The sequence below is a fragment of the Trematomus bernacchii genome, unplaced genomic scaffold (genome assembly GCF_902827165.1).
Source record: "Trematomus bernacchii unplaced genomic scaffold, fTreBer1.1, whole genome shotgun sequence".
Classification (NCBI taxonomy): Eukaryota; Metazoa; Chordata; class Actinopteri; order Perciformes; family Nototheniidae; genus Trematomus; species Trematomus bernacchii.
In genome coordinates, this window is record NW_022987803.1 from 5589066 (window position 1) to 5612805 (window position 23740).

Consider the following 23740-nt stretch of genomic DNA (forward strand, 5'->3'; position numbering starts at 1 on the left):
GATTGATGTATGGAGATAGAACAAGTAAGAAGTAGAAAGATGAGGGACAACAAAGAGAGCAACGAGACAAGATAGTACAGAAGTAAGAGATGGGAGACAACACACGGAGAGAAAGAAGAAATTAAATTCACTAACTTGCTTAACCCAGACAATGAAAACACTTTAATCCATGCAAGCAATCTAGCAAACACTCAGAAGGAGGAATAACCTCCCCCTCTGCTCCCAGTCATCTGCTTCCTGGATTGATTACTTCATCCATCCTTGGGTACCCACCCACTGCACACTACTGTATATTGCAACTGATATTTGAGTTTTGAGGTCTTAATAAATATTTCCCAGGAATGTTTTTAATCAGCCTTTTTTGTATCTAACATTATTACACAATTCACATTATGGTTTATTTTTGGCAAGTCCCAAATAGCTACATTTTGGAATTACACCTGAATCAATTATTAGAAATGGATGGGGAACAAGAATGTGTGCTTTCTGAGATAAAGTCAAAGAGGATATAAGGGAATCTTACATTTAAAAGAAGTAGGGATTCAAGCTGTTTTAAAGACAGAATGAATATATTGCTTGATCATGGCTAAGGAAAACATGAATACAACTGCAGGTGGTATCATTATTTATACAAGCAGTATATACAAAAAGTATATCCTAAATATGTTTGAACCACATGCAGAGGTTTGCACTACCTTGCATGCTGGCAGCACTGCCAAAGAGCGTACTCATTCAAGTAAGACTTGATATTTCTAATTTCAGAACAGATGCCTGATGCCACATGCTCAATGAAAAGTTACTTGTCCATGATGGATAACCCCACCCATCCTCTCCACCTAGAGCTGGACAGACAGCGGAGCTCCTTCTCCAACAGACTGCTCCAGCTCCGCTGTCACAGGGACAGATACAGGAAGGAATTCCTGCCAACAGCCATAACTCTGTATTCCTCTGGCTGGCAGAGAACTCACTGCTACATAGTTTGGTTCCTCCCCTCCAGTACCATGAACAACCATGAACACCTGCTACTTACACAATTGTAATTTATATACTACAGTACCCATATGTATTTATGTGTTCTGCTATACTGTAATATATTGTGGAGCAGTCTAAATTATCTAGAACATTGTATATTGAGCATTCTAGTGGTTTATGCCCTTTATACTTTAGATATGTACATACTGTTGACTGCTGCTGCATCAAAATAATTTCCCAATTTGGGATAAATAAAGTACTATTCATCCATCTTACTTTGTCATCAATAGGTTTCCATCCAAATATAGTAACATCATTTCCCAAATCTGGCTAAATTAATTAATTACAGTTTCTATCAACACCTGTTATGTGAATATTATGAGCAACTAGTGCTGCTTATTGGGTCTAACTGGGTGCAATTGGGTGAATTGCAAAACAAATGGCACAAAGAGATATGTTTTGTTTGTTTCATCTATTTGTTTGTCAGAGTTATGAGGGAAAATCTTGTTGAATACCCTATGCACAATCCTGTATTCCTTCCACCACACAGAGGCCCAGCTGTGCTCCACCTCCTAATCTCTCAGAAGACAAGCTGTAAATTGCTCACCCCACAGGCTGTCCCTTGAAAGCTTAACTGTTGGCAAATCTTCTGAGATGTAGCATTCCATTGCAGGAAATATTGAAAAATAACAAAAAAAAAGAGAGAGGATTGGGATGGGCTTACAATTGACACCAGAGCAAACCTCTGTAATCTGTTGAAATGTAAAAGTAACAACTGTTCTGTTTGACAAACACAACACAGGGACAGTGTTTGGAACATAGTAACAAACTGTAATGGTCAGTCTTTCTAAGTGCGTCATTAACCTTTATTGATTATCGATGTGGCCGCCATCACTGCTGCTGCTCTGTGCCTGTGTGCTGCTGCCAGTGGGATGGGTGTTACATGACATTATATCATAGATAGGCTGCTGAATGTTTTTAGGATTGTCCCTCTAAAACAGGTACACAGGTGCAGGTCTAATCCAAAAGTTAGGCTGATTCTTCAACATGTCAACCTTTTTTATTTTATTTTTTAATACAGAATACTTTAGGGAGTTTTTGAACAGTATGGTGGATATGTGGAATCTTATATGCAAAATGTACTGGTCTTAAAATGACTTATGACTCAAACTAATAAAATGTTCCCTACAATTATTACTTATTGTCTTAAAGGACACATGTCATGCTTTTCCGGTTATTACCCGTCCCCTTGTGTGTTATGAAGGTTTTTATGCATGTAAACGGTGTGCAGAGTCAAAACCCTCAAAGTACACCCTGTAGCGAGTAAAACTCTAACACAGAAAAGACCTCCCCAAAACGCCTCGTTGGAGATTTCTCATGTTCTTCCTGGGCATCGTGACGTCTGGATACCCAGTAGCCACGCCCAGAGCTATGACGCGATACGGTCATGCGGTACCCGGAACCAAATGGACCAATCCGTGGAGCCGTTACGTTACATCCGCGGAGCCGTTACGTTAAGCCCCCGCTGATTGGTCCAAATTGACCAATCCACGGACTTCCTCACAAACACACACAGTGCAGGCAGCTCTGCTGATTTCTCCTCCCTGGCTGCAGGCTGATAACAGACAGTTGGGATCGCGGCGAAATTCTCTCTGCAGACCCATTCTCACAGCGTTTATCAACCTTTTTCTTACTCAATATCAAGCCACACTTATTGTTTTTACTTCGACTGTGAGTTTGTGTGTGCTCAGGATGAGTTTGGCTGTGTTTCGCTATGTATGCTAAACAAGGAAACAACACCTCCACGGAGCTCAGCGCGATTCACAACGTCCCGACCAATCAGAGCACACTGTGCTCACAGGGAGGGTGGGGGCTGGAGCTATTGGAGCTACAACGAGCTGTTAAAGGCAGAGAGTGAAATCAGTGAATACACGTAGTTTACAGAGATGCTGTATGAGAAACCTGATTGATTGATTGATTGAAAAGTTTATTAACAGCTTGTATATTGGGTACAGTACAGTACAGCTCAAAACATACAATTGTTAAGGGGATGCAGACCAGAGAAAGACTTTCGTCTTGTTTACATCAGGGTCCCCCATTTCCAATTCATCATATCATTTAAGACATATAAGACATATTTGACATACAGATGGCTTATTTACAATTTACATACAGGTGGTTTTTTACATACAGATGGCTTATTTACAATTTTCATTTTAGATTTCGTTCTAATACATCCTAACCGGACATTTAAGACATACCAAGTCTACAGATATACAGTTAGTAACAGAGTCTAAAATGCGAGTATATACATAGATGGGGGGGGGGAAGCTGTCCATTGTACGACAGGTTGAGATTTGTACCATTACCGGGGCCAGTTTTGCAATGCTTTCCCCCGAAGGTGCTCTTTAAGAGAGGTTTTGAAGGTAAGTATAGTTTTACTTTCCTTTACAGTTGTGGGAAGAGCGTTCCACCTTGATGTGGCATAATTGCGAAACGTGTATTCCCCTTTTTTTGTGCCAAATCTGGGTTTTACATGATTTGTGGAGCTCCCTCTGGTGTTATGATCATGGTATTCCTTGACCTTTGGGAAGAATTTTGACATGTACATGGGTACCATAGAGGTGTAGTGGATCTTGTAGACCAGGCCCATTGCAAGTAGCTGTACTCTGTCATCTACTCTAAGCCATCCTAGGTTGTCAAAGTGGGCAGAGGTGAGGTGGGTTCTAGATGAAAGGTCAAGCAGTAGTCTGACCAGTTTATTTTGCGATGTTTGAAGTTTTATTTTTAGCGCCTTGGAGGTGCTATGGTACCATGACGTGCAAGCATAGTCATAGTACCCTTGAATGAGTGCTCCTGCCAGAGTTTTCAGGGTGTTTTTGTTTACCAGAGAGGAGATCCGGTATAGGAATCTAGTTCTTTGATTGACTTTTTTTATTACATTGGATGCCATTTTGTCACAGGAGAGGTTTGCCTCAAGAATAGATCCTAGGTATGTAATTTCCTTCTTACTTGTGACAATAATGTCACCCACTGCAACTGAGAAGTCGTCGGATTTGCTGAGATTATGTTTCGAACCGAAGAGAATGGACTCTGTTTTACCCAGGTGTAATGATAATTTATTATCGGCGAGCCAGGTGCAGATTCTGCCGAGCTCGGAGCTGAGGGTTTTTTCAACCTGCAATCTGCTCCTGTCAGAGACCAGCAGGGCTGAGTCGTCCGCGAACAGGAACAAGTTGCAGTCACATGCTGATGACATGTCATTTGCATAAATTAGGAACAGTAACGGACCTAATATGCTTCCTTGTGGAACACCACAGCTCACTGGGAGGGGGGGGGACAGAGTACCGTTTACCTCCACCATCTGTTCTCTCCCCTCCAGGTAGGATTGCATCCAGCTCACCGATAGTTTATCAAAACCAATTGCTTTTAGCTTGTCAATCAGAATGGGGTGATTGACAGTGTCGAAAGCCTTTTGTAGGTCCAGCATCACCATGCCGCAGTATTTACCCTCGTCCACCTCTTGTTTGATGTGGTCGTTCAAATAAAGAAGGCATGTGTCAGTGGAGTGGGATGTTCTAAAGCCAGATTGAAATTCATAGATTAGTTTCTTTTCTGCGAGGTACTTTTCGACCTGTTCATATACTATTTTTTCCATGACTTTCGAGATGGAGGTAAGTATAGAAACAGGGCGGTAGTTGCCTGGGTCCAATTTGCTGCCCTTTTTGTGCAGGGGGGTTACTCTTGCAATTTTGAAGTCTTTGGGTACTTTTCCCTGTTTTATGGAGAGGTTAATTATGTGAGCTATGACTGGTGAGATGGCGGTTGCTGTGTCTCTGAGGAATTTGGAGGGGATATTGTCGTGGCCAGTGGCCTTGTTAGGTTTGAGGGCGCTCAGTTTAATGAGTACCTCTGCTGTTGTTACCCTTGCTAGACTGAAATCATCTTTGCGTACCCCTAGGTTTTTGTAGTAGGTCATGATGTGATCTACTCCAAAAAGCCCTGAGTGGGAGGGTAATTTATTTACAAGAGTTGTGGCTATGTTTGTGAAAAAAATGTTCAAGTACTTGGCCACATCCAGTTTGTCTGTGATGAGCCTGTTATCTGTCTTTATGTTTACGTTTGAAAATCTCGTTTTGAGTTTTTTACTGCAGCCAAGCTGGTTATTGAGTAATTTCCAAAGTTCACGGGGTTTATTTTTGTTTTCCTCAGTTTTGTCATTGATGAAATTCTTTTTGGCAGTTTTGATCATGGAGCTTACGTCATTTCTTAGTCTGTTTCTTTCAATTTTTAGTTCAGTCACGTGGGCCTGGAGTTCACTGCTCGTGCTTTTGGAAAGCATTGACTGACTTTTATGAAACTCAGAGCATTTTTTGTCTCTGGTTTTCATGGCGGTCAGTATGCCGGAGTGCATCCACGGCTCAGCGCGATTTTTTACCCTGGTTGTTCTTAGGGGGGCCAAATCATTGAGTATTGCAGAGAATTTGTTTTTGAAACCAAGCCATGTTTCTTCAACTTGTGTACCACTGAGCTCATCTGACCAGTCCAGGCTCTCCAGTTCTAGGTTAAAGGCCTCGCTAGAGTAGTTTTTGAGGTCTCTAGATATGACTGTTTTGTGACAGCCGGCCTTTTGTTTTAGCTTTTTGCGGGTACAGAATATCATATAATGATCACTTAAACCGCATGCTATAACCCCTTTACTGGAGATCCTGGACCTGTCAGAGGTCAGAATGAGATCAATGGTAGTTTGTGTTGTTTCACATACCCGGGTGGGTTGGGTGATTAACTGGCTGAGGCCGTGCAGATCACAAATCCTACTGAAGGACTTGAAGACGGACGTGTCTTTACGTTGCATATCCGTGTTCCAGTCTCCAATAATAATTGTCTCTACATCCCCCACATCAGCCAAACACCCATCTAATGTATCATAAAAGTCACTCTGTTCCGGTGGTCTATAGATTGTCCCGACTATTACAGATTTAGCATTGTCAAAAAGAATTTCAACCCACACAGATTCAATATTTTCATGATGCAGGTCAGTACGGTTTTTGAAATTGGTGTCTTTATGTATGTACATGCAGACACCACCTCCATTCACGTTCCTGTCCCTTCTCACTACAAGATAATCTTCAATTTCAATCTCTGAATCTGTAATGGAATTGTCCAATTTGGTCTCAGAAAAGCATAATATGCTTGCCTTACCGTTCATGAACAGTTGCCTGAGTTCAGCCAGTTTGTGTCTCAGGCTGTTAGTGTTCAGATGAAAAATATGTAGTCCATTTTTGTTGTTTAAATGCATAATGTCGTCAGCTTGAAGATATTTGTCTTTGTCCGTTACAGCAAACGGCTTGCGGCCTGCCGTGGTGCTTGGAGCGGTGGGGTGGTGGGGGGAGGGAGGCTCCGTTGTAGCTTTAGCCGTCGATATGCTAGCAGGGTGGCTAACAACATGGTGGATATTTGTTCCCTCGGATCTCGGTTCTCTTCCTCTCGTCACTGCCTCATGCGTGTCTGTCTGCCGAGGCGTCCCCGGGGGAATGTCGAAGTCTCCGTTGATTCCTCGGTCTCCGCTGTCTCCATGGTCTCTGTTGTCGTCGCGTAGTTGTTGCTGTAGCGGAAGAGATGCTAGTTGTGATGCTAGTTGTGATGCTAGCTCCTCGAGCATGCAGGAATGGCTTCTTGTCTGCACCGGGCCCGGATTCAGATGGATGTCTCCCGCTAACAATAAGACCAAGACGATCATACTTCTTCGGTCTAGTTTGCCTGACGGGGGTAAGTACTTTCGCGTCGGGTTTGCAGTTAATAATGCATGAATGCTTGCACTTCCAAAAGCGAGGTGTTTCCTTTCCCAGCCGTTGAGAAGGTAAAAGTCATTGTGGTTCATTTTATCCCTGCTTTCACTACTCTCCTTCTCTAAGTGATGTTGCCTCATTGATGAGTTGAGGTAGGAGTCCATAATCCATATTGTCAGGAGGATGAAATATGTAAAAAATCGTGAGGAATAACCTCCAAAGCGGGAGCTCCCGAAAATGCGACCACTCATAGCGAAACCGGAAGCCCAACCAATGTGAGTTTGGAAAATTGCACAATATAAATCTATTCTAGTAGACCTCAACAATGGAATTATGATCAGTGGAAATGGCCATGACATGTCTCCTTTAAGGCTGATTGGAGGGTGCATCATCTGGTATATACTCCAAAATCTTTATCTTATGTGTTGACTATTCGCTCATATTGAATTTTTCAACTGTGTAGAAACTTTTACATGTGCATTTTTATAATTTAGGCTGCTTTCCAGTGGCGGCACCAGAGTATTTTTGTTGGGTAATCTATGGTAGGGCTAACCCATACAGTAGTGGGGCTCAAGTCAGTATTTGCAATGTAATTACATACACGCTATATCGCCCCCCTTGACAGTGAAACGCCACGCGTGAGGTTTTGATTAGTTCCCTGTCTCAATCAAAATTGAACTGTATGAAATAAAACGGCACATTTGTCTTGTAGTAAATAAAAAGGGATCACTGTGAACGTTACGTATGATAGTACACGTTGAAGATCCAATGGGGATACAGAATGGCGGTTCCGATTGATCTCAAGCGGTAAGGCATGACGCAGACCCAAAGTTTCGTTGCTCTGATTGGCTGTAGGTCTATTCAAATTGCATTCGGAGGCATTTTATTTATTTATTCTTTTGCATGTAATCCAGCTTTTATTGTGAAGCACCCGCAGGAAACGGAAAGATGTTGTCACTGAGGTTAGTACTCAGCAATTTTGGTTATCAAAAAGGTGCCTACAAAAAAAGATAACTGTAATTTTCTGCTCTTTTTCTTTGTCAGCAGACCATTTTTAATTACACAAGTTGTCCTTTTGTAAAGTAGCTGCTCAGGGAATGTTTGCTGTTACTACGGGAACCAGGACTGAAATCTTACAACTTTAACTGAACTGAAGCTGGAAGTTAAAGTACTTCCACAGGGAATATCCTTTCTCTCTGTCAGGTGACGGCTCACCTTTTCAACAATAATTTACTGAAGACACTTTGAGTTTGAAAAAGCCACTAAATAACATAACCATAGGTTTGCAAGGGTTTTCTTTGTAATCCAAATAGGCGTCATTAAGGTTAAGTGGTTACAATCAAGGCAGAGCAGTAATGTTCAAAGAGGGTGTAGTCGGGGTAAATGATGTCCCCGCCCAGTTTGGGTTTCAGATCCTGGCTGCCTTTGCTGGTCTTATCCCCGTAGACCTCCTGCAGCTCGTGGGGCCTCCTTCTGCATGTCGGAGGGTCCCAGGTACTGTTTGGTGTAGTAGTCTCCTCTGAAGGTCCGGCGCGACCGCATGAAGCAGGCCCCGCCCAGAATCAGCAAGAGGATCAGGAACAAGACTCCGCCCACAGCCCCGCCCACGATGGTACCCAGGCTGCAGTCAGGTAAGGAGGCCAGGGTGGGGGAGGTGGTGCTGCCGTGGTAGGGGGGGGTTCTTGTACCCAGAGGGTTACATCTTGACTGCGGAGGCCGATGTCGTTGATCACTTCGCAGCGGTACACTCCAGAGTCATTGCACTCCAAAGGGCGAGTGATAGAAAAGCTATTGTTTGATATCTCAACACCCTCTGGCATCACTCCATCCAACCTGGTCCATTTGAAGAGACGGGCAGGTGGGTTGGCCACGGCTCCACAGGTGAACTTCACATTCTCTTGTCCCACATACCAATTTTTGTCAATCGACACCACTGGTGAGAACTGCACATTCAGTATGTAGGGTATGCGGAACTTTCTCTGCAGGACCGGGTGGTGCACCACGCAGGTGAGCAGCTTCCCCTGGGCGTGAATCTGCGGGTTCCACATGTAGCGCACACGTACGGTGGAGAAGCCGTTGGGCTCCCCCTGACTCTCCCTCTCACTTCGTTCATACAGCTCCGTCTCCCAGAAGACCACTGCAGCGGGGCGGCCGTGCTCTGCGATGCAGGTCGCCACCAGCGACTCGTTGCCACCATCCAGCAGAGCCGCTGGGCCCGCAGACACATAGACCTTTGGCGCCACTTGTACCCAGAGGGTTACATCTTGAATGCAGAGGCCGATGTCGTTGATCACTTCGCAGCGGTACACTCCAGAGTCATTGCGCTCCAAAGGGCGAGTGATAGAAAAGCTATTGTTTGATATCTCAACACCCTCTGGCATCACTCCATCCAACCTAGTCCATGTGAAGAGACGGGCAGGTGAGTTGGCCTTGGCTCCACAGGTGAACTTCACATTCTCTTGTCCCACATTCCACATTTTGTCAATTCCGTTTATCCCCACCACTGGTGAGAACTGCACATTCAGTTTGTAGGGTATGCGGAACTCTGTCTGCAGGGCCGGGTGGCGCACCACGCAGATGAGCAGCTTCCCATGGGAGTAGCTCTGCGGGTTCCACATGTAGCGCACATGTATGGTGAAGGTGCCGTTGGGCTCCTCCTGACTCTCCCCGTCATTTCGTCCATACAGCCAGATGAGGTCCGTATGCCAGAAGACCACCGCAACGGGACGGCCGCGCTCTGCGATGCAGGTCGCCACCAGCGACTCCTTGCCACCATCCAGCAGAGCTGCTGGGCCCGCAGACACATAGACCTTTGGCGCCACTAAAACATTTACTTTGGTTGATGCTTGTGTGTCGCCCTCAGGAAATGTAACCACTGTGCAGGTGTAGGTCCCGACATCTGCTAAGACTGCTCCTTCAATCGTGATGGTAGCATTTCGCACGGAGGGGGAAACAAACGAGATGTGCTTGGCGTAGTCTGGAGAGATGGAGGTTCCAAGCTCGGGGTTGAACACTGCCAAGGTAATGTTGCCTGAAGGGAGACTGCGTTGCCAGGAGCTTTGCGTGAAGTTTGAGGCTGAGCCCACCTCTATTCTGCAGCCCAGAGTGACGTTCTTCCCCAGCACGGCGTTCACTTTCTCAGGAACAACCACCTGGTTACCGCTGGCATAGGTAAGTCCGTAAAAGGTGAGAAGCGTTGTTAAAAGTCGCAGTCCGTTATCGTTTCTAAATGATTCCTATGTGTGTGTGTGCACAACACGTGTTGTGCCGTAGGTTCAAGGCTTCTTCTCCCTATATTTTGATCTGACCACGGCCGCGCTGATATTATAGCGCGAGAGAATTTCCACACCTTTAGTGTATAAAACTCCCCCACTACTTAGACTATTCCTTGCACCCCTCTTCTAGCATAAGCCCGAATGGTCTCAACCATATTGCATCAGTAACGTGCACTTATTGTTACAGCAGGATCAGTTTGTGTGTTGTGGACACGACCCGTATATTTTCGCAATCTGTGTTCTCAACATTTAGCATTTTGCTTATTATTTAATTTAATTTGCTTACTTTAACATAATTTTTCATGGTGTGGGCTAAGGTGGGGATAAGCCATTTCTTGGTATGGCTGTAGCCAGGGGCGGACTGGGACTACAAATCATCCCGGGACTCTCGACCGGCCCACGCCCCTGGCTGTAGCCTACCCCAGCCATACCCTGGCGCCGCCACTGCTGCTTTCACATGTTACGCTCATTGCTCAGCGAAAGGTTGCGCGGAAACAAGTTGTTAAGTTTTGTTTCTATGGTTACCTCCCCTGCTAACTTGTGTCCCTACACACATCTTCTTCTTCTTCTTTCGTGTAACGTCAGAGGTCCAACTCGGTGTCGTGTAGCCATGCCCGCATCTCTGGTCCTAAGTCGAAGAGGCTGGCTTCTGAGGGTGGTCTATATAAAGGGCAGGTGGTGATTACGTGTTCGGCAGTCTGTTCAGGGTCACCGCACTCGCATGCAGCACTGTCTGCCAGGCCCCACTTCTTCATCTATGTTTTGAAGCGACCGACCCCAGTTCGTAGACGGTTTAGTGTGGTCCATTGCCGGCGTGGTAGGTCGTCTCCTCCTATGGCGCCATCTCCTGGGTCCCAGATGTAGCGATGGATGCGGGAGGGCCCGGCTAGCTCCCACTCCTGCCTCCAAGCAGCCGCCAACCATGCATCTCTGGAGAGGTCCTCAGAGGTGGAATTGAGAATCTCTTGTGCTGCCTTGTTGAAGGGGAGGCGGGACTTGAGCCTACTTAGAGGATGTGCCAGTCATGCTTTTGGGCTTTCCTGGCCAGGGCGAGGGTGGCAGCCTCCCGTCGGAGGCCGGCCGGAGCTATTCCCGCGAGGACTGGCAAGAGGGACACAGGGGTAGGCTTCAAGCATCCAGTTATAATAATGATGTTTACTTTCAGTTTCGTTTATGAGACGACAGTGCCTTTTCCTCCCGTTTTTCCTCAACATTGCCTTTGCCTTTATACTGTTAAGTGTTGCGCGTAAATGTATAAGGGTGAGTGTCTATTTGTGCAATGTAAACTTGTCAGTGTTTATATGTAGTAAATAGTCATATTAGTATATATTTTAGGAGGCAGTAATGTCTCTAGTTTGTTAGCGGTGCTGGATGATAGTGGTAGCTTAGTTACTAACTTCTTTGTATTTGTGTATTTCACTCAATTGTTTAATTCATTTGTATTGATTATATAATTGTTTATTATAGATATATTGTGATTATTATTAATGCCATTCATTGTTTGTACTATTGTTACATACCACACACATGGCTAACAGCAAGAACAAGTATCATTAAAGACCACTAAACTGGGAAAGTCTGTTCTCCGTGTTCTTTTACTGGGACACACTCATCCACACCGTGCCATCTCTAAGCCAATTTCCTGGAGACCCCGTCTCCTTTACAGCTTCAATACGACTAACTTCTTCCCTCACCTTCTGTTATGAAGCACATTTACTGACATGGGGCTGTTTTTTCATGTAAAAGTATCTCTTTTCTTGGACCCCCGTTCATATATATTGACAGAACATTTTCTGCTGGACATCTGCGGTTGCTACTGTTGAACTTTCCTGTTGGCTCCCAGACCGTAGTCGAGGAAACGGGGGGATGACTCTCTGTCGTCTCCCAGGGCAGAAGCAACAAGCTTCAGGTTCAATAACCCACTTTAGCTTAAATGACTGGAGAGAGGCGAGCTCTTCTTGGGAGGCTGTTGCATTTATTTAGTTGTTCTTCTGTTTCACAAAATACATCACAGACCTCTGTTTTTCTGCTGCCTCGTTTCACTTCCAGAAACATACACACGCTCGCTCGCTCACTCTCGCTCTACCACACACACACATGCACGCGCCACACCCCTCTCTCTCTCTCTTAAAGGGACAGCGATCTCATCTCACTCTGCATGACCCTAATATCATAACACTAGGATATTTGTGATGTAACTTCAACCCCTATTTACATTGAGTGAATTATACAAAGTGAAATATTTATCACTACTGTTATTGCTACGTAAAAGAGTTAAAGACATTATTGCTCTGCTTCTTTTCCATCCTCTCTACTGATAGTAGGTGAGACTGAGAGGCCATCGATCACATTCCAACACTAAGAGAAGTGACAGTGTTAAAGGTGTGGGGGGCTTTGTGTGGGTCGGGGTATACTGGCTATGGGTATGGGTGGTACATTTTGAGTAATGACCCTCTCATTGAGACAAGAATGATGTAAAAACAGTATCAAGGAATAAGAAGGAGAGAGGAGAGCAACATATAAAGACAAAGAGAAGGATGTTTCACATTCTCCCCTCTAATAGGAGGAAAGGAGCAGGAAGAAAGGATGGCAGTTGAGGAAGACTGAAATACCAATAACTCCTCCTGACAACAACTCTAACATTCCTGAGATGCTACCTATTTGTTTCCATGCCTACGAATGTCCTCTTTAGGAATTCCAACAGAATTATTGATGAAATGATGCTGCAACAGGCAACTTGAGCAATACTGTGTGATAATACTCTCTACACAAACATCAGAACATGATATAAAACATATTTAGATCCTAATTACTGTGTCTAAATGTGTGTACTTCTGTACTTACATGTGCTATTTTGAGTGCATACTCAACTATACTTATTATTTATGTGAAGGCGAATAATCGATTAATATTCGCCAGGGCTGTCCGATTTTCGAATTTGATCATGGTCAGTTTCTGGCATCCCTAGTGCACGTGTGTCCCAATACCAAAATATGGTAGTATGCAGTGTATTTATTTTACTCTTTAATAAATGTACCATCCACTGGTGTTGAAAAGAAGCTAATGTTAAATTAATTGGGTTGATTGAGCAATCTGTAATGATTTGCGACAGTGAATGATTAGCTAGCTAATTAGATAACAGCAGTAATGGTCACTTCAGTCGAGGGCAAGGCAAAAGTTTGCAATTTAAGACAACACCACATGGTTGATTTGTACACAGTGCTTAAGTGCTCACAGTGTAAGATATGCAGTGAACTAAGGGAAGTGTCCACATTGAGACACAGAATATGAGTCCAATGGAGTCTCATTACAAAGTAACAGTTTACTCTAGTTAATGTAAAGACATTTTCATTAACTCTACACATTCAATCTATTTTAGTTTAAGGCACCATTTTGCAGGATAGGAGGTGAAATAATGTTTTATCAAACTGTTTTTAAAGGGAAGAAAGTATAAATCTATGTCATATATAGTGGAGCAGAAAGGCAATTAGCCTAGCTTAATTGATGACTAAACGCAGAGGTAATAACCGTAAAAAGATAAGACTTCTTAATATCCCTAAATGTTAAAGTCTTCATTCAATCCTTATATCCAAACAGTAATTAAAAAAAATGATAGTTTGTGGTTTTAGGGAGAGTTATGTGTTGCAACTATTTTTCCAAACCTTGGGCTAGCAACCTAGATATGATGCACAGAAGAACCCGCTAAATGGATTTGCTGTTCTTCTTCAAGAAGTAGTTTGAGCTTAAACTGTTAATACGTTTATTTCTTCAGCCAAGATCCAGGCTATGGTGAAAGTGTATTAGTAAGCTTCTATTAGCCAACATTGCATTTCGGGGCTAGCCTATCTAAAGAAGGCATATTTATCATAAGGCCACTATTTGATGCTGCTTACTGTAACTCTACTAATTGAGTTGAGTAAAAGGACCTATATTCACAGTCACTCGGATACAGGAATTGGAAATGCTTATGAGGAGGGTCTCTGACCTTCCAGTGCTGATGGAGGCGTTGTTGATGAAGGTTCCTGTAGAAGCACAGCTTTTGCAGGCCCCGGTAAGGGGGTTGTGGTGAAAGACTTGGCTGAAGAGGTAGAAAGGGGCCGACATACATTATCTGTCTCTCTAGTCCCCGGTGTGAGCAGCCCCTGAGCATGGCAGATCGTGTGGGTTCGGCACTTCAGCGAACTGGAGTCTGAGAAAGTTCCCTTGGTGCACTGCTTACACACCACATCGTCTGTTTCACTGCCCCGCCTCCTAACCCTGGTCCCTGGTGGGCACAGCGAGTGGGGCTTACACTCTGTGCCCCCAGCCCCAGACAGGAAGCTGTTGGTGGGACATGTGCAGACTCGGTCCTGGGTGGGCTTGCAGGTTGCTTTCTCAACGAAACCCCCTGGACATGGACCCCGGCAGGGATGGCATTTCTGCAGCCCGTTCTCCCCCCGTGTGAAGGTGCCTTCAGGGCAGCGGCTGCACTCCCTCACGGCTGTGACGGAGCAGTGGAGCGACACGTGGGTTCCTGCCGGGCACTTGTCACAGTCCAGCTGGGTGCCCGAGTCGGGGTCCGTGTGCTGATACTGTCGGGGGGAGAGGAGGGCTGGGTCGGCGGGGCTGGTAGTGTTTAAAACCCGGGCCGAGATGCCAACCACCACGGAACAAAAGAGCTAAGGAGAAGGAAGAGAAGAAAGAGGGGAAGTTTAGGAGAAATCAATAAAATTGTATTTTATGCAACAAGATTAAAGCCACATGTTTATTACATCCCACACTACTTAGAGTAACATTTCTGAAATAACTTATTAATCTGGCCAGCTGGCGACAGCAAAAACAAGTTCTGAAGACAACATTGACATATCATCACCTTTAAATGTGACATGTTGCCTATTTACAGATACAGCAGTCATATAGAACGATAAACAAGTACAAGTCACAAGATATGAGTGCTTTTAGCTGTGATAATATGCCAAAAGGCTAAAATACAACCATACTCACAAAGGTGTATACCTAATGGGAACATTACAAAATGGTTGTCAGTTTTCCTTTGTAAATGTTAAGATTTTGAAAAAAAGCTGGCAAAGCTTGTGGCACTAAACAGAGTTCTTACAATAAACCGACATACGCAATAAACGTGATATTTTAAAATGAAATACTGATACTAATAATACATTTATAATAATTCAGTGCTTCTTAATTAATTTCAGTTTCTTTCCGTTCTCTCTTTGTCTCCTCCTTCAAACACACAAATTAGTGTTATTCATTTGCCAAAAAAGACATTAAAGTTGGGTTTAAATGATAGCATAATTTATTAAATGTGTTCAAGTTTTCTTTAGATCTTAGGATCATTTCAATTCTTATCAAAAAATCATGTCAATCTGATGTTATGACAGGCCTAGCGCTAAAGCATTATTTATGCAGTTGCCAGTGTTATATTAGTCTCTTATTATTAGTAAGAGACCATCACCATTTAGGATTGTCATCCACAGACCATGAATACCCACATATTTATTAGTGATCAGAGGTTTATCTATCTTGTTCCGGATTAAAGGGATTTAACAGATAAATGGACCGACAGATGGACAGCTCACTGACACAAAAGAACCCAAAGCGCTCATTCCAACATAATTGAGACTCCTTTTCCATTAAGATGCATTTTTTATATTGGTTTGAACACATCGAATAAGACCCACACAACTAAAGCATGTTGTTGCCCAATCCAAAATAGTCTCCTGACAAACAGTGAGTAAGCCATGCAAAGATTTATCATTACAATATTTGGTTGGAAACATCACAGGCAGCAGACATGAATGTGTTTAGGGTTACATGGACTCAGGAAAGTCCAATTTCCGGAGCTACCATTTAGCTTCCCAATGGATGGTGTTTCTTTGATGAGATTTGTAGGAAAACATCTCTTTGAAAACCCATTTAATGCAGGGTCACTGTATGTTCTCAGTCCCTTGACTCATTCTGTCCCTCTTAAATTAAGTGCCCGGCAGTGCAGGGGGGGGGGGGGTTTGAAGACATGCAACATAACTCTGGCTTTACTCTCACCTCTGCTGGGAAGCTGACAGCTCACTGGGTTTAGGGGAATAACCCACACATGTCTAAAGGACTGAGTCATGTTGGAGGAATACCATCAGGCAGCCTCCTATTACATAATGCTCGAGGGCTGACAGTGTTGTACTGTCTCTTGTTTCCTTTGTGGAAAAATTAAACATTCTTAGTGAAAGTTATTTAGAAATGTATTGTAATTGTAGTTCAACTCATGTTGGATTTAACTTGTGCTTGTATTGTATTTTTCAATCATCGTATTTTAACCCTCTTTCTACTCAATTGAGAGAGACAAAATGTCTTGACCTTGGCACCATCCTCTCAATCACCAATGCACTCCCGGCAAGAATGATGACTCTGATCTGACACAGAAGCCAAACAGGAGGATACACAGTGACAGTGTGTGTGTCAGTGTGTTCTTCCCTGCTGAGAGTGTGTTTTCAGACAACGATTAGCAACCCTTGTGTGTGCATGCAGAACAAACAGTTCTGGTGGGATAGCAGTGATGCAGTGAGGGGAGAATTCTGCTGATGACGCACAGTACCTTGTGTGAATCTGAACTGTCCTGTTCTTCACTCTCACTCTGTTGCTGCTTTAACTCCTGAATTTCCCCACAGGGATAAACAAAGGTCCATCTTATCTTACATTACTGTTGGTCATCTGTTAGGACTGAACAAACACTTTGTTTAGGGTCATACCCAAGGGCGTCACTTTGGGTTGAAAAGTGGTGGGGTCATAGGGGGCAGAAGATTTATAATGTTGCACTATGCATTTGGGGGAGGGGGCCGATTTAGGTTAGATTGGATTATTTCCAAGATTGCAATGGGAAAAAACAAGAATCAATGTCAATAATGTTTAAAGTTGAATGCATTTTGGTCTATTTTTCATTATGTAAGATATTGGATTTCTTTAAACTAATGCTCATTCAAATCTATTTGATTCAACTTGCATTTTATGTTTTCTTATTGTGATATTACTGTGTCTCATTTGTTGGTAATCTTGTGCAAGATTGCAAGACATTTTTTTTTTTAAATTATATTAGATTTCACATAACTGCATTTGGTTAGTTGAAAGCAATAATATTAAGTTTGACGTAATATTTTTTATTTAAAATTAATATTATTGCTTTCAACTAACCTAATATAGTTATGTGAAATATGTTGACCAAATTCATTTAATTAAGGTCAATGTTTCAGTTTCTTCAGTGTAGTATCATTGCCTTAAGGTTCCTTTAAAAGTGAAGAGGTTAGAGGCCAATTCACTTTATCCATACAATTCATACATGTTGTTTAAAGTATTTGGACATCTTTAATTGGATCTACTATTGAGAAAATTGGAAAAAATCTATTTATTTTAGTCTAAGACTTTAGACTTATTCTAAGACATCAAGAAGGAATGAGGGCTACAAAAAGTCATTTCCCACAAACGTCTCTTAATGAAAATGTCAAGGAAGACAAACTGATTTTGTGATTAGTGCTAATAAGAATAAAGCAGTCCATTCTTTCAGCGCTCCATTGCCCTTTTAACCACACCACCCATTCTGCTCTTTGTGTTCATTCCCAGAACCTCATCCATAAACATCAGAGCGTGTTCTCGACGTGCTGCTCATAACTCTGTTTCGTCAGTAGAACATCAATGCATTCATTCACATCAATGTAAGACGCAGGAAGAGAAAATGTTGCTTGTTACGAGACACGGCCCCCCCGTGGCTCTTTCTGCTGGTTTTTAGAGATTTATTTGAGAAGCAGCATGCCCTGAACAATACCATAACTGAGGGCATGCCCGTAAAAAACAAGAACTGTGTGTTGGCTTAGTAAAGGACGCTCATAGTTTTCATGCCGGAAACTGTGATGCCGATTTTTGTCTGGGGAAGCAGGCTCATTAAGAAATACCAGGCAATTCCTGAGAGTCAAGAAAAGGAGCTTGATAAAAAAATGTAAGGTATCAATGATATAGATCAGTGGTTCCCAACCTGGGGGGCGCGCCCCCCTTGGGGGGGGCCAAAGATCGCAGGGGGGGCGCCAGGCCTCAGATGATTTGAGGCCAAATATCATATTTAGACTTTTTTTTTTTTTTACATATAATTAAAACGCAATACATGATTGTCACTAAAAGCCTTGTCTCTACATTACAATAAAATATAAAAAATAATTGATTAATTAATTTGAATAAAAATTCAAGTTAGTAGCTATTATAGGCATAAAAAGACAGAAATGTATAATTCTTTCTTTAATAGAAATGTTTCTTCTGCCCGTAAAGTGTCCAAACCAGGCTTTTCTGGATAAGCGTATTTTTAAAACATAGTCATTGTCCATGCCGGTTTCAGATTATTTGTCACAGTTGCTCCTATCAGATCGGTCTCCTCCATTTTGTAGATTATTTACGACTATTGAATCCACATAAACACATCGCCATAATCCAGCTTACTTTGAGCATGTGTTTTAAACAGTTTAATCTCTTTGTGAATTGTTTCTACTTGCGCCGTCCTTTAATTTCTTCATACAGCGGGAATCCAAATGAATTAATCCTGAGTCCAATAACCATCAAAGTCACTCCAATAGTGCTCCTTGATTACGCTTTCATCCTCCTTTAACAACATACTTCACATTCATCCAGTTTGTGACAGTAGTTGTAGCATTTTTGAGACTTTTAAACTTGAATTACCACCTATTGCGCCCCCCCCCCCAAAATAGTTTTTCATTACATATTTTTATTTACACCTGTGCTTTTCTTGCTGTGATACGTCAAATGTCTTCTGTTAAAAATGTTGAAAAACTTTACGCTCAAAAAGTGCAAGGCCAAGTTTAATTTGTTTTTCTAAGAATGTTGTTTTGTGTTTAACCACTACAGTCTGCTTCAAAGTTAAGTTCGTTTTAAGTGGGTTGTAAGTTCCCAATTTCATTTTACCCACTCATTTTATCTCGTTTTATCTCTTCATAAAAACATTTACATTTATTTTGTATTGGATGGCAAAATGCCAAATGTATCGCAGATATCGACTACTTGACATGCATTTTAATATTTGCAAGTGAGCTACAGAAACCACATATGAAACACTAAACATACTGTAGATGTTAATTATTAACCATACATTTTATATAGAGTTAAGAAATATTTACAGTACCTTGTCACACCTATTTACTTTGCAACGTGTTTATATACTGTACCATGGTGACTTATGTCACTCTGCATTAATGTAAAGTAAATATAGAGTTTTACATGCATATGCTCTCAACTATATCATAAAATGAAATGTATTGAAGTCAATGGAAGACTGGTCATATGCTCTTGACTGACCCAGATGATGAGGTTCTGTGAGCACTTACAGTAAATCAGCCAATGAGGATAATTACTGCAATAACTGCTATTTAACATGACAGGGAAAGTGCAGCAAACTAATGACCAATGAGCAAATGAGATGCTTACATTTGGTCAGTGTGTGTGTCTTTCTGTACTCTCTATAACTACCACTCCCTACTATCAGACACAAGCAAACACTCTTTTGTCACCCTACTTACTGGCACTAAGAAAATCAAATGCCAACAAAGACACAAAAAGCAGAAGAGGAGACAAAGTGCAGTGCTGGCACTTTGTCAGTACATCCCTGCTAACACAGACTTCACACATGCACACACACAGATAGCAGACAGGCTCTCTACACAGCCACCTCTGCAGTTCAGCAAAGCATGAATCAATTTCAGTCTGAGTGCTGCCAGCCTTCCTCTTATTATGCCAACTTTGTCTCTACAGCTTGCCGCACTGCCTATAAACTACATCACCTGGTGCATAGGCCGGACAGCCAATCAGACGCCAGACACAGGGAGATGAGGAGATCTGGGCTCTTCTAATCCATTTTTACTCCCACATAGGTTTGTCCAGCTCCTTATGCACTGCAGTCTTTAAAATATTCAAGATTCAGAGGATGTATTGTCATACGCATAACAGCTACAGAGTAAATATTGGCTATGAAAATCTTTAGTCCCAGGCCCGATTATACTTGAGACATAAAAGGAACAAATAAAGACATTGAGGTATCAAATCAAGTGAGCAGTAGGTTCATTTTCTCATAGACTTTTATGGAAATAGAACCCCTTCCTGGATGTTGGAAAGAAAACAGGTTTAAGGGACTTTTGGCTTCACCTCTTTGACCCCTGGCTTCACAACAAATGTAACCCTAATGACATCACTATGACATCACCAGTTATTTTCTCAGACTTTGCAAAGCTTCACCAGAATCACAGAAAGATTTCTACAAACTGAAGACTTCACAGATTTCCTTGTATCTGCTAACAATGCTGATGACCTTCCACCCAGTAGACACTACAATATGTTTGCGGAAGGCACGACCAAGACTTTTCTTAACATCTTCTTCCCCTGTTCTCAATGTACAGTTATTCAACTAACTTTACAAATAGTTATCAGCCTGTAAAGATGTTCTGTGATTCTGGAAACAGCATGATGTTCATAGTGTATATAATGGTCCCATGTTAAGTAAAATACACAATAAAGCTGGTGTGCTTTAGGGTGTGGCTACCTTGTGATTGACAGGCTTTTGCATCATCCGTGTTTTCGTCAATTGTTTTTTATTAAAGTTAATAAAAAAATTGGTGTGTCCTATTCAGTGTTTGGTACTAAACACCTGGTGTTACTTCTGATAAAGCAATCCAAGATAACGATGACTAAAAACTAAATGCCAAACTTGTGGCTTCAAAATGGTAGTCCACAAATAGATGGGTGATTTCATTGTTACTACGCTCCCTCAAACAGTATATGGTGTATGATTTTGTAACTAGCGGTAATAGTCATTTTTTCTAAATTAGTTAGGATCTATGCTTGCTGGTGCAACTCAATTTAAAGGACTTTGACTATGCTGTATGCTGAGGTTTGATCCATTAGTGGACCTCTCAGCTGATGCCTCTGTGACGCACTGACAGAGTGAAGCAAAACACAGTGGGTGGAGTCCTCAGGCAGCTCTTGTTTACATCAGAGGAAACATTGTGGCACCACTGCACTGCAGAGCAGGTTCCTGTGAAACACACAATTCCATAATACAACACACACACACACACACACACACACACACACAAATGAAACAACCAGCCAACTGTGTGACTCCCTGCCCGCTGACTGTCTGTCTGAGCAGAACACCCTGTAACTCTACCCCCAGGAGCAGCCGGCCAATCAGAGACACGCCCAGGACCCAATTGGCCCGGAAGGCAGTGGAGCAGAAGCAAAAGTGAGAGGGTACATCTTTTTTTAGGTGAGAGGTAGTTAAACCTGAACCTCTTCCCTGTTCTTGTGTGTGAGCAGTCTGCACATGTTTGGCATGTGATTGGTCATGTCTGCACACATACTTGATCAGACACTGTTTGTTTACACTGGTATAAGAGTTAAGACGAGACACTAATAAAGCAGAGGATAAGGCTCGGTGATATAGACAAAATCATCTATCCAGATATAGGTCATTTCATATCTCAAAAACAATAAATGTCACAATAAAGTGTGTTTTCTGGTAATTAAATAAATATAAATAACCAATATTTAAAACCCATTTTTGTAATCTTGTGTTTGAATTACTTGACTTGAAATATTTTTTAGATTCTAAGAACTTTAGTTCAAAATGAACAAAACAGTTTTGAATGAAATAATAGGGGAAATAAATGAATGTACGTCTAGCCTAAAAAGTGATAATAGAGAATTATAAAAATGTATTCTCGTTTGAATTATATATATTTGTCAAATTGCCACAGCCCTATTAGTGGATGAGGGTGTGTTAACATGGGTGATGTCTCTGTGTCACACACACAGTATCATATTCAAGAACAATATGTCCCACCTCTTTGCGCATGTGCTGCCTAGAGCAGTGGTTCTCAGCTGGTCAGGCCTCGGAACCCACTTTTTTCCTTTGTCAATAAATCGCGACCCAACATTTTGAACCACTCAAATCTATTCAACAAAAAATCGTGCTGTAATATATATGCTTTTCAGCATACAATATTAATTAAAGTGAAGTACAGTGCATAAATCCCTTCACAGAACTAAAGTATGCTTTAAAAAAAGGTTTAATGAGATGATGGTCATCAAGTTTCTAGAATCATAGCTGAACTGTATAATATAAAAAGGCACACTTGTATCAATAAAAAGGCAGACTTGGAGCCAATCCTGCAAATTTACCACACGTGAAAAATGTGACATGCTGAAAACCCAACCCCAGAAGGGGGGTCTGGGGGGATTGTCCCCCAGGAGATTTTTAGAAATACTAACATATAAACTACGCATTCTGGTACACTCTGAAAAGAAAAGAAATAAATCTATTACTACCCGACATATTAATAATATTTTATGCCATTGTTTGTTTTTCACTTGCTGCTCTACACAGAGAGAAGAGTAATAGTCTGTGTGAATTACTTTAAATTGTGGGTAAGGGTAGACAGCTCCCATTGTTCTGTGACCTGTCAATCGTCAAACTGGGGGTCATATTTCATTATGTGTTCATTTTTATCTGAAGTTGTACCCATGGATGTATAAAGAATAGTTCTACCCAGAGCCCTATAATAGAAGAGTTGCGACATCTCCGTTCACTCCAATGGACAATTTTCTTACAGCAATGGCGGATCGTGGAGCCTCCTCAATAGTTCCCGGAAGTTAGCGGCAAAGCTAGCAGCGCAGTATAGTTGCAGCATAATAGACCGTTTGTGATGGACTTTCAAAGGTAAGACGTTTAAAGATTTATATTGCGGATATTATCAGCACATCTGAATCAAATTAACATGTGAATTAAAGCATGTTAGTGGATTATCCCCCTCTAAATGAGTAGATTTAGGGAACGATAACAGATTAGGCTAGGATACCGGATAAAGTTAGCAACACACGTTAACCATGATCAGCCTTTTAATTGTAAATTCCGTTCTCTTAATGTCATTTCGTCCAACGTTGTGGAATTAGAGAAAAGGGGCTTCTAAATGTGATTTTATGCGGGGTGGAGGGAGTTAAATATTAGTTAAATATAACATTGGGGCGTGTGATTGTAGTGGGTGGAGGTGGTGAAATGAGGATATCCATTTTGGAGTTCAAGCTAGTATATTATAGTTAACGTTACATAATAATAAGGAAGAGAGCTATTTTTGCGATACATCGCTATTGATATGGATTTAGAGTGCATATTTGAGACTTCTAAACAGTAAACAAAAACGTAACTTATGAGTGAGTGTTTTTAGCAGAGCCATATTGTCTTTGTGATTCTGTTGATTATTACCTGCCTATATTATGTTGCAAAGGGAGAGGGACTTAAGTGAGAGTGAAAACACAAGGTAAGTTTAAAGGGGACCTATCATGCAAATGCACTTTGTGATGTCTTTTATACATAAATATGTGTCCCCGGTGCGTCGGGGAACTCACGCAGCGTCAGAAAATAAAACCCTCTCTCTTTTCCTCCGTACCCAAATCTTTTAAAAACGGGTGTACAGCGAGCGGATACAGATTCCATCCGATCTGACGTTGAATCGGCGGCGGACCCACAGAAAGTTGCTATCAGAAAACAATGCCTGACGTGTTTTGGACGTCTTTGTTTACATTCGCTAACACTCAGAGCTAACCTGTACTGTAGAGCACATGTGTTTAAAAAGCAGGAAATAAAAAAAGAACTCACCTTGTGATAAACCTGCA

At 42.1% G+C, this 23740-nt stretch overlaps 1 protein-coding gene and 1 long non-coding RNA gene across 2 annotated transcripts in view; one reads left to right on the forward strand and one right to left on the reverse strand.

Moving 5' to 3' along the window:
* The window catches only part of tnfrsf21 (tumor necrosis factor receptor superfamily, member 21), a 66411-nt gene that overhangs the window by 35695 nt on the left and 6976 nt on the right, over nt 1–23740 (reverse strand). Inside the window, exon 2 of the mRNA XM_034150412.1 lies at nt 14022–14694. Within this exon, the coding sequence (XP_034006303.1) occupies nt 14022–14694 (673 nt within the window). The remainder of the gene's footprint in view (nt 1–14021; nt 14695–23740) is intronic.
* LOC117498371 lies at nt 11049–21317 on the forward strand. Its single transcript, XR_004557576.1, has 3 exons — nt 11049–11157; nt 19826–19944; nt 21243–21317. It is a non-coding gene; the product is annotated as an uncharacterized LOC117498371 (long non-coding RNA).